Source organism: Sinohyriopsis cumingii, chromosome 1, assembly GCF_028554795.1.
Source record: "Sinohyriopsis cumingii isolate HCF-2022 chromosome 1, ASM2855479v2, whole genome shotgun sequence".
Taxonomy (NCBI): Eukaryota; Metazoa; Mollusca; class Bivalvia; order Unionida; family Unionidae; genus Sinohyriopsis; species Sinohyriopsis cumingii.
The window spans coordinates 9631595-9648092 of record NC_142961.1 but is presented as its reverse complement, the minus strand read 5'-3'; the positions used below and the strand labels follow the sequence as shown (position 1 = coordinate 9648092).

The 16498-nt window shown below is 37.1% G+C and overlaps 1 protein-coding gene across 3 annotated transcripts in view; it reads left to right on the top strand.

Annotated features, from left to right (window-relative positions):
• Positions 1-4173, top strand: part of LOC149806399 (uncharacterized) — a 49774-nt gene extending 45601 nt beyond the window's left edge. For all 3 annotated transcript variants that reach the window (XM_089974130.1, XM_089973972.1, XM_089974052.1), the window contains exons 3-4: positions 1446-1614; positions 2517-4173. In XM_089974130.1, the coding sequence (XP_089830256.1) occupies positions 1446-1614; positions 2517-3871 (1524 nt within the window). In that variant the 3' untranslated portion in view covers positions 3872-4173. The remainder of the gene's footprint in view (positions 1-1445; positions 1615-2516) is intronic.
• The last annotated feature ends 12325 nt before the right edge of the window (positions 4174-16498 follow it).

The following is a 16498-nucleotide window of genomic DNA, read 5'->3' as shown; positions in this document are numbered from 1 at the left end:
TTTCAATTATTTATGTTATTCTCTTTTGTCACATTTAATTTGTTCTCACTATTGATTCATGTCTAAGAAAACTTTAAATACTGTTCTGTGTCAGCCATATTAAACGGTATAATACGATTGACGAATTATATTTCTATGTGATCAAGGGGCCGACAGAACATCCATCTACAACTTACTTTTTTCTCCAAAATTTAGAATATATTTTTCAATTACTTAAAACCTTTTGCATAATTTTAGATTGATGTCAAATTTTGCCATTCCAACGGTTGATCCAAAAATAACAACTTCATACACGAGTCGATATGTGCTGCTTTGAATATAATTTTGTTTTCCTTAACTTCTTTGTTTCCGTCAATGAATGCAATATGTAAATTAAAATTGTTCTTGAAATTTCGTTTTTTTTTTGTTGATGATGGGAATATACAAGTAAACTTTTGTATTCACTACAAAATTGCTTTGTACCACAACTTACATTGACCACACTACATTCCACTGCAAACGCATAAATACGTACGCGTTATCGCTTGTTGCGTTGTTACCTATATTGTTGCTTTTATATTGAACTCACTGAAAACCTCTGCTGTATGACTTTCGTGGGTAATGAATTTCAATTTATTTTGTGTTGTGATTATGAGTTATCATGATTATATCATTTTATCAAATACTTTTGTCTCAGGATTAAGATCTCAATAGCGCGATAGTGTGGTAGTGTTTTCGATTAAGATATATGAGGGCTCTGACCGTATCACAGAAAATCCAGTAGTAAGGAAAGTGAAACAGCTGTAGCAGTAAGAAAAGTTGTCCATCAATGAGTAGAAAACAAATAGGAGAATGGATATTGAAAAAAGACAGGCAGTACATTTTGTTTGATGTGTTTTATGTGGGCTTGTCAAAGTGAGGTTAAGTAGTGGTTTAAAACTCCAATTAGTAATCGGTTGGTCAATTTCTACCAGTAAAAGGAATATTGGAACACAGAACAATGTAGCTATCAAACACCTATAGTAACTTAGTTTTATGGAAAATGCAAACTATGGTACCATTCATGTTAGAAAATGAACAAAACATTGCATAGCAAAATAAGAATCAAATGGATAAAATGATTATAATTTTATCGAATTGAAACTGACTGATTTGCTTAATATTTGAACTGCATCTATACTGTCAAACTCTAAAATTATGCAAGGAACACAAATTTTATATCGAATATTACATACTTTTAGAATTATAAATAAGTATATTTTTGGAGATGTATTCTGTTGATTGTACACTGCTAATTTTTGTTTAAGAGTTATCTTGCCAAGCAGGATTGATAAATACAAAGATAGTTGGTCGGCGGGTAGGTAGAAAAGTAGGAGCTTGAGTGTATAGATAGATAAACAAGAAATATAATGTGCATAAAACATTTTATGTTTTAAATTCTAGTCAATCGATTTCTTTTCCAACAGCAAATCGAGGATGAGCGTGACAGAAGGCAATTCTTTCTCGAGATTCTCCTAACGAAGTCAGGGAGCAACACTTACACCTTATTCATTGACAGCCTGTTAAAGACGGGTCAAGGTCGAATAGTGCATCTATTGATGGACGTCAGGGAAGAGATTGCAATCCTGAAACAACGTACGTGAAGCTGGCATTGTATGAACTTAACATTCTGTATGAATGTAGCCGTGGTGGCATAGTGGTTAAGGCGTTGGGTTCGTGATCAGAAGGGTGTTGGTTTGATTCTCACCATCAATAAGAGCAGATCGCCTACCGTGATGTGTCGTTGGGCAATACATTTCACTCTAATCCTCTCGGCAGCACATAATCTTCAAGTGTTGCAGTTTTATTATAAGCCAAAACAAACCATATACATTGACCAATAAGAACCACAGGAATTGTTTACACATTGCCGTCGTTTTACTTAAGAATTTTGACTTTAACCTTTCACATGTTTGATTTAACTATAAAATAACGAGGTAAATTTGCCCAGTTGCTAATACATCAGTTACGAGAATTAAATAAAGATCATAGACTTATTTTGGATGATTTCCTTGTACATAAAATATATAATTCTGCGTGATGTCAAATTCTATTTGAGGGTTATATGTCATTTGTTGTTTCTGTCGCTGATAATACTTTAGACCACAGTGACGCTGCTGAATACAATGATAACATGAAGAAGAACCAGGGGAGATTGTACTCATAGATACTAAACATTACACCTCCCAACCAAATATGTCAAACTACTCAAAAATAACGATTTAACCTCTTCATGTTTCACATCACTTTTCAGACAGCATTTCAATTCTTCTTAAAACCAACAAAGAAAACAAATCGTACTGTAATTAATTTTGCGTCCAGCTTATGATAGCTAATGGAAACTACTAGCATAGCCTTACATTCTAAAACAAAAATCTATATTTTCTAAAACGAAATCTGGATAATGATTCTTTTATTCAACTTGACATGAATTTCTAAACATAGTGCTTAACGAGATTTTACAGAGAAATGTATTGATGCCGTTTTCTTTATTTCAGTACAAACGGAACTAGACAGTAATCTAAAAGAAATGGCGGATTTTCTACTACGTGAGGAGAGGCGATCGGGAGTTTATCTTACAGAACCACCAGAGGATGATTCCATTCAACAGCCGGCCCTAACGGAGAAGGAAATATGGGAATCCGTTCGGAGGACCATAAAGGAGTCTGCACGGCAGCTTAAACGCTGTAAGAACGTGATAGAAAAACTGCACCAGGATTGCGATGCAGTCGCAAAAACCAATAGTGAAATCATAGAACAATCAAGAGAAATTGATGCAAAAATTAGACACGTTGTTTCACGGGGTCGCAAATCAGCTAAAGGAGCGCCAAAAAAGACCCAGGATGTTTTCTCTAATTTGATGGATGACGTAGAAAAATTGGTCAAATCGAGGAAAAAAGTCTTAGACCAAGAGACCGAGGGAAAACGACATTCCACTCGGATAGTTCGTCAATGTCGAGATTGGATCGAAGATCGTACCCTTGTTCTGGCAAAAATTCACGTCGTTCCTGGTCCCGGTGCTTTTCGATCGTTAGATATGTCTAAAGAAGGGCGAATGGTAGTCCAAATTCAGAGGACGTCTCCAGGAGTACATGACAATGCCGTGATGTCCATTTTAGAAGCACTTCAGCTTTTAGAAAGAGAGCTTCAACAATATATACACCTGGAGATTTCTTTAGCAGATAAGTACAAGGCTGAGTTGCGAAGGAAACATTTTCAGAGACAAAACAAAGGCTTTACTGCTCAGGGAATAACTGATGCCCTTGGTATCATAGATATGCTTCAGAGAGAACCCGAAAATGCAAAGCATCACTTTCTGGAACTGCGAACAGTTCTCGAAGAAATTGGTCGAGAGTACGATGAATGTGTGTCATATATTGATAAATTAAAATCTATTGATTTAACTATTTCCAACACTGATGGTAACAATAAGCCAATAGAATTTAATAGAACGCCCAAAATACATAGACGTACACAAATGCAGCCGCCACGTGAGTGGCCAAATAATATCATCAAAAGAGCACAGAGTGACAAGTCCACAGTTTCTCAAAGTCTTGATGAGGGCTTGCAAAAGGTAGGGGTTACGCCGGAACCGAACCAACTTCTGTCAAAACTTAAGCTACTCATTACCAGGTTTGAGGAGCTAGTAGAAGCCGAACAATCTGCAGGACAAAGATTCAGGATCGAACTGAGTAAGAAGAAAAGGGAATGGGATCTAACTCTACAAAAGAAAGAAGACGAACTTTTGAAATTGCAAACACAATTGAAAGAAGTAGACGCTGAAAAGGAGAAATATAAAAGGTTGTACAATGATACTAAGATTGGATATCAAAAGAATTCGGGTGCCAAATAATTAAATTATCGGCAGGAATGAATGGAGCTTCTGTTTGGTGTCATTTTGTTTTAGCGTCGCATTATTCTTATATATTTTTTGTATGCTATCATGTACCAGTCTACATGAAATCCATAGTCTGGAACTTGTTACATCACTATATAGTCAGATTTCAGCTTCTTGAATCATTCGGTTGACATTAATTGTATACAATCTTCAGTTTTATTTATTTTTATTTAAGTAAAAATATCTACCTATATATCCATTTATATATCTATTTATCAATCTTGTTACTCATTACCCAATAAAGAAAATGTTGGAAACTCACGTGTTTGTTAAAAAGCGAGAGTAAATAAATCTTCATTTTTTTCTCCCGAGAAAAACATTTGCCAAAGTTAGCGATGACTAAAGTTATAAAAATATATCCACTGGAAAAAGGACTTTATATTCTGAAGGGGTTTAATTAGGTGCACTATACTGTTGAAAGGAATTTGGAAATATCAGTTTCAAAGATGTCGTACGTTAACACTTGATAATATATGATGTATGATCAAAAGATTCAAAATGGAAACATAGGGCCCAAAACTACCGTACAAAAAATACATATAAAGTGTACAACACAGAGAACTCAGAATAGTATCACGTTTTGAAGTACTCGAACTGTTTGGTTTACATGATTTATCTTATGGCTTATAAGATGAGTCTAATTGCACAGACCCAGATCAGCCGTCACATAATATGCCAGCAGACCTGGACGTATGCAGTTTGTTAGGTGTAATCAGTAGAGAAAACAACACTCACCCTGTTCTGCCGTCTTGCTTGAAGTTGGACTTGTTTCTACGTGAGTGTACATGGTATCGAATTATTTTTTTCCACTTTCTTTTACATTATTACAAGCCAGTATTTCAGGATTTGTATTCTTAAATTTGTTGTGTATTGTTTTATATTGTTGTTTTTTGTACACGACAATGATATATCGCAAATACTGTAGGAATAAACCGGAAGCAAGTTCAATTCCTAATAACTTTCAGGCGTTGATCCAATCTCAATATCACAGTTATAAATTACAATGTAATTGTGAACATTAGAAAGATTTTCATACAACGTCATGCAAACTCATACAACGTCATGCAGCCTCATAAACCTCTTTCAGAATAATCCTCGAAATCAATGTCCACCGTCTTTCGCTTCGTCTTGCCATAAAACAAAATATTAGAGAAAATTATTTTATGAATTTAAATTCCATAAAGTATCATAATTTTTATTAACAAAAAATTAGAGTGATTTCTACATGTGTGTAACCGATAATATATATACAAATTCTAAGGACATGTTGTAAATATGTCAACCGATAAAAAGTACAAATTTATCTGGACTTGTTTAAACATATGCTAATACTGATTTTCAGGAACTTGGAAGGTTTACTAAAATATTTCCATTGAGAGTAAACAGATCTACCTATTTTGGTAACCAATTGGCAAAATTATAGAATTCACTATAATAGAGGCTTCAAGGGGAACAATAGTGTCATCAATAAGTGTCATAAATAAGTGATAATTTAATTAATATATGCAGCACCAACAATAGTGTAGACTGCTGCTCTAAAACAATTGCTTGACAGGTTTAAACATATAATTTACTAAAAGAATCAGACTTCGAACTTGGAAAAAAGTTATAAAATATAGACCAGTCACACTGTATAGGTAACCAGTGGCGCTGCTTGTAGCTTTGAGCGAACACAGTACACTCTGAAATTCTTTTACATATGATAATGGCGCAAATCTATATTTTGGTAAATTCAACAGTTTTCAAACGGTCATATAAATATTTCAGAAGTTTAATATGACAACCACGATGATGTTTATCTTTTTACAAGTCTGGGTGGTATGAACGTGTAGTCAAAGCTCCATGTGTTGATTAACATTCAAGTGAAAAAAACGTAGTTGTTGTTTTTAACTTAGAAAGACAAAATCCAATGATTTTGAATACGGATATTTACAGATTATTTTCAATGATAATCGCATTGAAACAAAAAACATTGGCCATTATAGCAAATAGTTAAAACAATTCTGACGAAGAAAGTAAATTATGATGTTTGCGTAGGTACATGTGCAAATTTGCATTCGGCTAAAGTAACAGTACAAGTTAAAAACCTCTTCAATTTACATGGGCAATAATGTCATACAAACAAAGATGAATTGTGCACGATTTTATAAAATTTATCTTGCCTCAGTATATGAAGTAGCTTTAACAGTAAGCAAAAGGATTTTCGAAAAGAGAGAGAGAGAGAGAGAGAGAGAGGGATGCAGTTACGGGAGAAGAAAAGGAATTGCATAATGTAATTAAAGAATTAGAACTGGAATGATGCGCACCTCCACCCCTTTTTACACAAGTTCAGGTTTTGATGTCACTCAAACATATCAGGATAGTACCACATTTCAGGAGAAAGTAGTTGTAACAAGATAACCGCGTGTGATTTTGGATTTACAACAGAACACTTTTGATGGTGACATAAATACAATGTTTAATGATAAATGACTTGAATGATAAAATAATTATAATTAATGCGTGAATATAATATATAAATATTGGATCAATTAACATAATCCGTTCGAACTAAATAATAAAGATACAAATATATGACTGTACACAGTACAAGCACAAAGGGTGAATAATTAACAGTAATTTTACAAAGAAATAACAATGTGTTTTAATCAAATACTAAAAACTGTGGTATTTTACTCATTTAGTAAAAACGCACTGGGTTTTGCTAACCCTAAAGATTAGCCCACGATTAAAATATCACAAGTATGGAGTTAGACACTCCGTCACGTGCACACGTGGCTACCAGGCACACTTGTCAGTAAAGCAGTCAACATTCCAGGTTGGTCAATTAAGCAATCAGCGCCTACCAATCTTGGTCAGCAACGCCCGATCACCTACTACTCGACCAGCAAAACTTTACTCAGCTTTATGGCTGTTGTAGTTCAGCTTCACAGCTGCTACGGTCAATTCCTATGTTTAGCTGTACAGCTTGTACCACGACGACTCCGATCACTTCGATGACTCTGATGACTCTGATTACTCTGGTCAGCTATACAGCTACGATTCCAATCACTCTGGTCAGCTGAAAATACATCTAACACTGTATATTATGCATGGAAAGTACATATACCATATAACGTAATATTGTTATATACGGTAAGCTACAAAATTACATTATCGGCACAATAATTACAAAACAATACACAAGTTCGGAAGTGAACCTAACCGTGCCCGACAAGAATATTACAGTCCTAAACATTTCTTAAATATGCAACTTTATATATTTCTAATATAAATCTCTTGCTAAGTCACAAACAAGAACAGAACATATTTGCATCATGCTACGTGAGCCGAAGCTACATAGAAAATATTCAAAAATAAACGTGATAGTACAATAGTTATAACTTATACACAAGAAATAAATAACTCTACAGCTGAAGATGTGCAAGTCCTTAAATTGTATTGGTGTAGTCCCTCTCAGACTTGCATCATAGTGTCTAAAGTTAAAGGTTTTTATGTGCTAATGTTTTTCCCCAATATGTCTTTTACTGTATCAAATTTAATAAATTTGGATTTTATTAAATTTTCTTCTAGGGTTTATACACCTCCTTAACTGGTGTTTAGATACTCTTGGACCTTGGCTGGTCTGAGAGTTTTGTTTATAGAAGTGATCCGTGCCAGGGATCAGTGTTGTCCGGTGTTTGCGATGTGTTGTGTCCTTTTTTGTTTTGAATGTTAACCGTTGTATTTTGTACAGACTGGGTGGTATAAATCAAATTATTTGAGTTATTGAACTATGCAAGATTTTTAAGTTTTGTAGAAGCAGTTTAATGTTAGTAAAAGGGAAAGAAGTAAATGTAATTGTTTGTACAAAAGAGGAATAAGGAAATTTTTGACGTACGCGTTCAAATTATGGTCGCTTAGTTATAAGTTATTCTAGTCTGGCAATTGGTAGTAAATCTGGCGAAGTCCTCTAGTAATTAGAATAAATGAGTAAACCGAATATAAATTCTGAAAATTTTACAAAACGTTATTTTCCGTTGAAACCGTTAGATAGATGTGAAACAAGTACAGTAATTAATGAATGTAATACTTAGCGCACGAGTTCAAATTATAGGTGTTTAATGTAATTAAATGATGTTTACACAAAGAATGGAGTCCAGCCAGGGCCCGTGATGGGGGTCAGTTCAAGGCCAGTTTAGTGGATACGCACTCTAAGCGTTTTGCTTCGTGTATATCACTCCATTGTTCTGCGGGCAATTGCTGACTTCTTGTATATCATTGATAAATCGCACCAGCTTTCGTCTTCACGTGGGTACTGCGGTCGTAGAGCGGCAAAAACAGACAACACTGGGATGCTCAGTCACCAAAAAATTGGTCGGTGGGAAAACTTCTGTAAAAAATACGTGAAATTAACATTATTGTGCCGGATTCTTTAAAGAAGGCTCAACTTGTGCAGATTTACGAGGAAAAGTTGGATCTAATTCGAGATGGCCGCCTAATACAAGCCGTTAGGCCCCTAGATTCAGCTTCCCCCGGAAGGGTGGGCTTTCAGCAGCTAGGGATGACGTTAGTACCCACAGACTCGCATACTTACCTGAACGAGACTGGGCTCGGTATTGCTGCCAGCCAGCCAGCGGAAATCCCGATGCAGCTTATCCCGTACCTTCATGTATGCACCCAGCATCGAGAACCAGTTAACTTTATGCGCAGCCTCGAGCAAGAGGAATACCTTGTTCTACGTCCACGGTGTGTGGGGCTCCTAGCACCGGAGATAATAATCAACCACAACAACGTGGTGCTTCTAGCACCAGAGAGATTAATCAACCACAACAACAAAGACACCATGTTGATGTGAAGGATACCGTTCTATTGGAAGCAGTATCATCTCTTCAATCAGCAGTGATAAAAATGCAAGCCCAGCCAAATATGGCCAACCATACGGGATATCCTTGTACTGAGACACAGTCACATACCCTCGCAAAAGGGATGTCGGCCGTGGAAACCAGATCTCTAACGCTGCGGATGTCACTGATTTTTCTGACCACGGCGTGCCTATCTCTACTATTCCTGATATTGACCCCGTCAGCTCACAACTGCGGAAGGAGGTTATTGTAGGTAAATACGTGAATTTATCTTTACTTCAAAATGCCACATGAATTTGAAGATCAAACATCCATTCAGTCAGCTCAGTGGGCATGAAGTTGGTGGGAAAGCTTCTGGGTCAAATTTCAAATTTTACACAAGTCTGCGATCATTGGCTTTCCAGGAACTTGACTATTAGCGAGATCATACTGGCGTTTAGTTGGTACAAGGCGATTATGTGCGATGCCTTCCCTTCCAGAACTAAAAAATTGGATCTATATAAAAAAGAGATGATAAAACTGCATGCCCTAACAAAAAGAAGACCAGCTTTTATGAGTACCAGAAAGAATTTGCACGAAAAGCAGCCATTTACTGCAGCTCCATGAATATAAATATAGATAGGAGTAGAATCGACCCCAAGCTACAAGCCTATATCTTATCTGCTTACAAGGTTGTTTCATGGTATATGTGGCAGAGAAAACGAATTTTTTTCCATTGTGACAATATCCGTACAGTCGAGATGATTATGAAGCGTCGATCCAAGACTCCCGTGATAATAAAATTGCTCAGTCGTTTAATCTGGACATCAGCACATTATTGTTGTGAAATTCTAGCTGAATATGTCCCAGTAAAAGATAACCTCATTGCAGATGCTCTCTATCGTTTTCAGATGAAAAAATTCCGGCATCTGGCTCAAAGTGCAGAAAAAACTCCTCACCCGTGCCCAGTCTTAGAGGAAGAGATACTCTACTAAACGAAACTGTGGACCGGTTACTACAAGCAGCACATAGCCCACGGACGCATTCGGTCTATTTATCGGGTCGGAAAAACTTCAGTCATTTTTTGGTCATGTTGGGTCGCTGCGATTATAGGTGTAATAACCTTTAGTACCAACTGATTGCTTTTGTGGCATATTGCTTCAAGAGTATTCGTATTCGATATGCATCTATAACCTGTATTTGTGTAGTGTGAAGTATTTCTGTGTCAAACGTAGCATACATCACTCCCTTGATGGCCCTTCGTATTCGTACTGTCCAGGATTGCAGGATGTGAAGAAATTGCAGAGAAATGGGCCTAGCTCAAGGTTACTCATCACCTTCGAAATATTGGCGCGCTTGTGTACCTTGCTTCACAAATGTTTATTTAGTCCCTGGGTGGGTGGTATGCTGCTTGCAGCATCTTCATTAGCTTTCTTTGCCTTCTTAAGTTGCGGCAAATTTACGGTTACGTCAACTACGGATATTGAGTACCTACATATCAGTGACTTTATTATTGCTGCAGATAATTCTAACGAGACTTTAATGTTGAGAGTATCGAAGGCCGATCCATTCCGATATGGTGTGCAGATCAGACATTTTTCAGCGCATAACTTTACTTGCCCTTTAAGGTCTATGCACGAGTATCTACCGCTCCCCGGCAGGGTTGGTTGTCTTAGACCTTTAGACCCCTATTTACTAGAGATGGTATTAATCCACTTTCTATATCAGTGTTTTTGGAGAAGTCACCATTGCTCCTGCACGTACTAGGTTATCCTCAAGGCAAATTCAATGGGCACTCCTTTCGGATAGGGGCTGCCACTAAAGTAGCAAATGCTGAGATCTAGGAGCTGAGATCTAGGACCACCTTGTTAAAACGCTAAACCGTTGGACTTCAGATTCTTATTTATGTTATATCAGGACCTCGAATGATGCCATTATGCGAGCACAGCAGGCCATATGTGGATCTACCCAGTCATAGATGAAGTAACGCCGTATGAGCAGTTTCAACTACGCTTTTCTCTGGGATAGAGTGCATCTGATGGAAGCATGTCTTTTCTAATGTAGGCTAGTTCGTGTGTGTCAGTGTATTATTTCGGAGGTGATCATTCAGATTCTTTACATGGAGTTATTCTGAGAAGGGAGTAGGCAGATTTTGTGTATTGTACTAAGTGTTTCATTGCGCGTTGGAATTTTCAGTCTTTTATGCAGCGTGATTATCAGATTCAATCGTCCTGTGAGGTGTGTTAGCATCGGTAGTGTATGATCATCAGATTCAGTCGCTCGGTGGGGTGTGTTTCGCACCGGTAGTGTGCTCACAATGTGTTCTGTGAAACAGGACCGTTAGATTCATTGGCATCGGGCGGCTTTTTAAACATCGTGTTAACATAATGTTGATTGGTGTATCTATTAGGTTTCTTTGACCCTGGCTGGTCTTAGAGTTATTTATATAAGTGATCAGTGCCAGGGATCAGTATTTTCCAGTGATTGATATGTGTTTTGTGGTGTATTTTTTTTTTACGATACCCCTCGTGTTTTTTGTTTGGATCAAATTTATTTTGAGTTATTATTTAATTATATTAGATTTAAGTTTGTGGAAGTAGTTTAGTGTGTGTAGGAAAAGTAATAAGTAGATGGGAATGTTTTATGTAAAGAGAAATAAGAAAATACTTGACTTAAATTGAAATTTTGGTCCACTGGAATTGCTTAGTGCACTAATTCAGCTAAGAGGTAGTTGGTTATTGGTTAATTCACGGGCAGCACTTGCGCCCTGCATGAGCTAGTAAAACTGTTCATGCTGTCTCACGTGTTGCAGGTTTGTTGTAAAGATTACTAGTTGAGTATATGTATGTCTTGGTTCAACAGATTCAAGGTATAGTAATTGATAATAGATCCAGTAAAATCAAAGTAACATTTTTAGGAGTAATTTCGAGATAGTATAAATCCGGCAAATTTGTTAAAGCAATTCTTTAGTATAAATAAGTAAGTAAATAATGTTTCTATTATTGTGAATTTGTTTATGTTTGCATGTTTTTGATTTGTATAGAAAAAATACAAAATTCTGGCAAGTTGCCTGTTTGTGATGTCCATTCGTTTCGTATTAGGTATTCATTTATAGTCCATAAACTATCCATTTCGTTATCAAATGATTTTGTAGTTTATTTTGTAGTCATTCGATGTTTGAAGTCCGTTTGGAGTTTATCCATAAATTCCATTTTAAGTGGTCTTAAATCTGAAGTCCGTATTTGTTCCGTGTTCTTTCCTTTTGATAATTTTGGTGATTCATTTTTCAGGTCCGTAATCGTTCCGTTTGGTACTCCATTTCGTAACATTCTGGTTCTGTGCGTATTATCTTAATTCGAATGTCCATTTCCGTTTCCAAGTTGTTTTAAATTGTGTAATATGTCCTGCTCCATAATGATCCTCACGAAGATACTCCCAATAGGTCGAGAATAGTCGCATATCCTTACTTCACAGAAGATAGTTCCTGTATTTGTTGATTCCTGGTCCATCATTGCATCACTAGAGTAGACCGCTCACTGACAAGACATTCCTTCATGTAAAACGTTTGACCTACGGTGAGATATGTATACATAGACGGTGCCGCAACACATCGTCTGTGCGCTGGAAGTATTGCGTTCTTCCCATCGAAAGCACTTCACAAGTGCGGCGTATGATGAACCGAACTCGCTATTTCGAAATCTTTGTACAATATACATTAAATACCCTCGAGTATCGTTGTACACAACAAAAAAAAAAGTCTGAGTACATGTATTTAATAAATAAAAGGATGTATACAATTCCGTGACAGTAGTTGAGAAATACATTCTTACATTTGAAAACAAATTGCTGAATACAAGCGTGGCCAAGAGCGCATTGCAATTTCCTATTACAAAGTGTACTTCTTGGTAAAGCTCGTAAAGTTTACACGTCACAGTTGTTTTTTTTTAAGTGCTGATTATGATGTAGTTAAAGAATGTATCTTCAAGGGTTGTGAGTTGTGCTTGAGGCATATCGACAAAGGTTTAAAAATTTTAGGGTTAGGGTTAGGGTTAGGGTTAAATATTTGATAGCCGGTGCTCAACCAAGAAGGTTGATAAACACAACCAAAACCTCAGACCGCTCATATTAGCTGAAGAGTTCGTCCATAGTGATGTCAAGACCTATCCTGATGAGCGAAACTTGGAAAAAATGGAAGACGGCGCTCGCACAGCTGATGGTCATTCATTGGCTCACAAAATTTCATTTCTCATTATGTCGTCGTTTCAGCAGTGTATTGATAAAATATTCATTCCAGTCTCATACAACTACTTCCAAATTTCAAACTAGAACAACATTACGAAATTAAACTTTTGATAAGACTCATCAGAAATTCGTATCTCTTCCTACGTGTTCTTATTGTAAAAAGATATTTCTGATTTCTATAGGTTACTAAATAAGCAAAAGTAAAGAAGAATTCTCTTGATTTCAGGGTCACTGACTGAAAGAATAACATTTTGTTTTACAAAAAACATTCATTCTGCATTATATACCCGGACCAGATGGGGGGGGGGGGCACTTGCATTTAGGTTAAAATGAACCCAGTTGATATGTGATGAAAATGTCAAAGGTTAATGTCATTGTAGCTGGGAGACGGAAAATGGCAATGGTTTAAACGCCATAACATTAGTTTTACATCACATACCTGAATCATTCTTTTTGCATGGCTTGATACTTATGGTAAAGAAAGAACATATTCATTTCGGGGTACTAATTAAAAGGTCAAAGACACCGTAAGTGAAAAAATATAATGGTTCCTGCACAAACTTTTCACTTATCTCCATGTAAAACTATTTACACGTTAAGTCTGGCATAAAATCTGCCATTCCCATTGCTCTTGGTTTGAGCGTCTGTCTGGTATGCGGGATTTTGCAGGTTTGAACACCGGCCGAGGCATATCAAAGACTTCAAAAAAATGGTACTAACAGTTGCTTCATTTGTCACTTAGCCTTGAGAGATTAATGCTGGAACTGGTGGGCCTGGTGTTAGAATTATGTGACTAGGCGAGAAATGCTGGTTTATATCTGCGGCACGATAGTAGTTAAGTGGGCCACTTTACCGTCAATGGGAATTAGCATTACAAGACCCCTTGGGCAACTCTAGCGTCAAGGGAAATTTAACATGGAGAAAAATCGTGGGCAACTCTAGGGACAATGGGAATTTAACATAGAGTTTGGGCTTGTCTAGGGACAAGGGAAATTGAACATGGGGGGAATAGAGTTTGGGCTTGTCTAGGGACAAGGGGAATTTAACATGGGAATAAATCGTGGGACTGTCTAGCGTCAAGGGGAATTGAATATGGAGAAAAATCGTGGGACTGTCTAGCGTCAAGGGAAATTGAACATGGTGGGATTGTCTAGGGACAATGATGGTAGAGGGTCAAACACAACAGAGACAGAGACATACATACACTAGTACAAGCGTGAGATTTATATATAAAGCATTACCAAGACCTGAAATCTTGCTGGGGTGTTAAAAAATTTGCATAATTGTAATGATGCTATAAATAGCTATAATCAAGGAAATGCTCAACGACAAAATGGATGTGACTAAAAGTAACGCTAAAATGACGAAATTGTCCCAGAATTTAAAGGAAAATAAACATATCCCCGAAAATTAAGTTACAATGGTTTAGACTAAAATGGATAAAATTAGTAACTACTTACAATATCAACTTCTGTGACGATCGTGAATAAATACCTATGTATCTATAATCAGCTGAAATTCCTATGAAATCCCACTATCTATTTATAGCTCCAACTTGTGGGTTTTTCCTTTGGAAAATCCCACTATCTTTTTATAGCCTCAGCTTGAGTGACGTTCCTGTTTATGAATTCTAGTATATATGTATAGCTACAAAATGTGGAAATCCCCAAGTCGATATTTATAGTCTCAAAATTTCCAGCGTCAGTGACGTCACTGTACTGAACACTAGGGGATAAATGTCAACAGTGTTGCAAGTGGCTGACCTGAATACACGCTACTGCAGGTACTTAGGTAGAGTGTATCTGATAGGGATAAAGTGAGTTTTTATAGGGACAAACAGAGACCAATACATACACACACACACACACACAAACAACGTACGCGCGCAGACATACACACACACACACACACATACACACACACACACACACACACACACACACACAGAGGGAAGAGGAAAAAACAAACCCCAAATATACTATCAATACAGAAGGGAGATAACACAAACCCCAAAAAACTATCAACACAAACGTACGCGAACGCATACAAACCCCAAATATACTATTCACACAACGTCGCTAACGCATACAAACCCCAAATATGCTATCCACACTCGGGAGGAAGAAGAAAAAACAACCAAATATACGATCTACACAACGTACGCGAACACACACACACAAACACACACTCACACACAGAGGGAAGAGGAAAAAACAAACCCCAAATATACTATCAACACAGAAGGGAGATAATACAAACCCCAAATAAACTATCCACACAAACGTACGCGAACGCATACAAACCCCAAATATGCTATCCACACTCGGGAGGAAGAAGAAAAATAGAACCAAATATACGATCTACACAACGTACGCGAACAAACACACACACACATACACACACACACACACAGAGGGAAGAGTCAAAAACAAACCCCAAATATACTATCAACACAGAAGGGAGATAATACAAACCCAAATAAACTATCCACACAAACGTACGCGAACGCATACAAACCCCAAATATACTATTCACACAACGTCGCTAACGCATACAAACCCCAAATATGCTATCCACACTCGGGATGAAGAAGAAAAACAACCAAATATACGATCTACACAACGTACGCGAACACACACACACACACACACACACACACACACACACACTCACACACAGAGGGAAGAGGAAAAAAACAAACCCCAAATATACTATCAACACAGAAGGGAGATAATACAAACCCCAAATAATCTATCCACACAAACGTACGCGAACGCATACAAACCACAAATATACTATCAACACAGAAGGGAGATAATACAAACCGCAAATAAACTATCCACACAAACGTACGCGAACGCATACAAACCCCAAATATGCTATCCACACTCGGGAGGAAGAAGAAAAAAACAACCAAATATACGATCTACACAACGTACGCTAACACACACACACACACACACACACACACACACACACAGAGGGAAGAGGAAAAATCAAACCCCAAACATACTATCAACACAGAAGGGAGATAATACAAACCCCAAATAAACTATCCACACAAACGTACGCGAACGCATACAAACCCCAAATATACTATCAACACAGAGTGAAGAAGAAAAAGTTTTTTGAAAGCACCTAAGCCCTCACCTGCAATGACCAACTCTGCCAAACACCTACACCCCACCCCCACTCCCAACACTACAAAACCCATTTAACCCGTTATTTTATGGCATCAGTGTGTGATTTAGGAAACATCAAGACACAAAATGATGGATGAATAGACTGACTATTGTTTACCGACTTGCATGCCTAAAGAGCGTGCGTGAAGGAAAACATCCTTCCATTTCAATTCTAACTAAAACATGATCCAGAGGGATAGAGAGAGGTGAAAGAGCACAATTTCATAAAGTGTGAGTAAAAACAAAACACGCCATCCTTATTATACAATGTCAAGACCAAGAGACACTTATGTTTTCTTTCTGGTCTATTCTCTTTTAGAAGGTAGTATGAAATT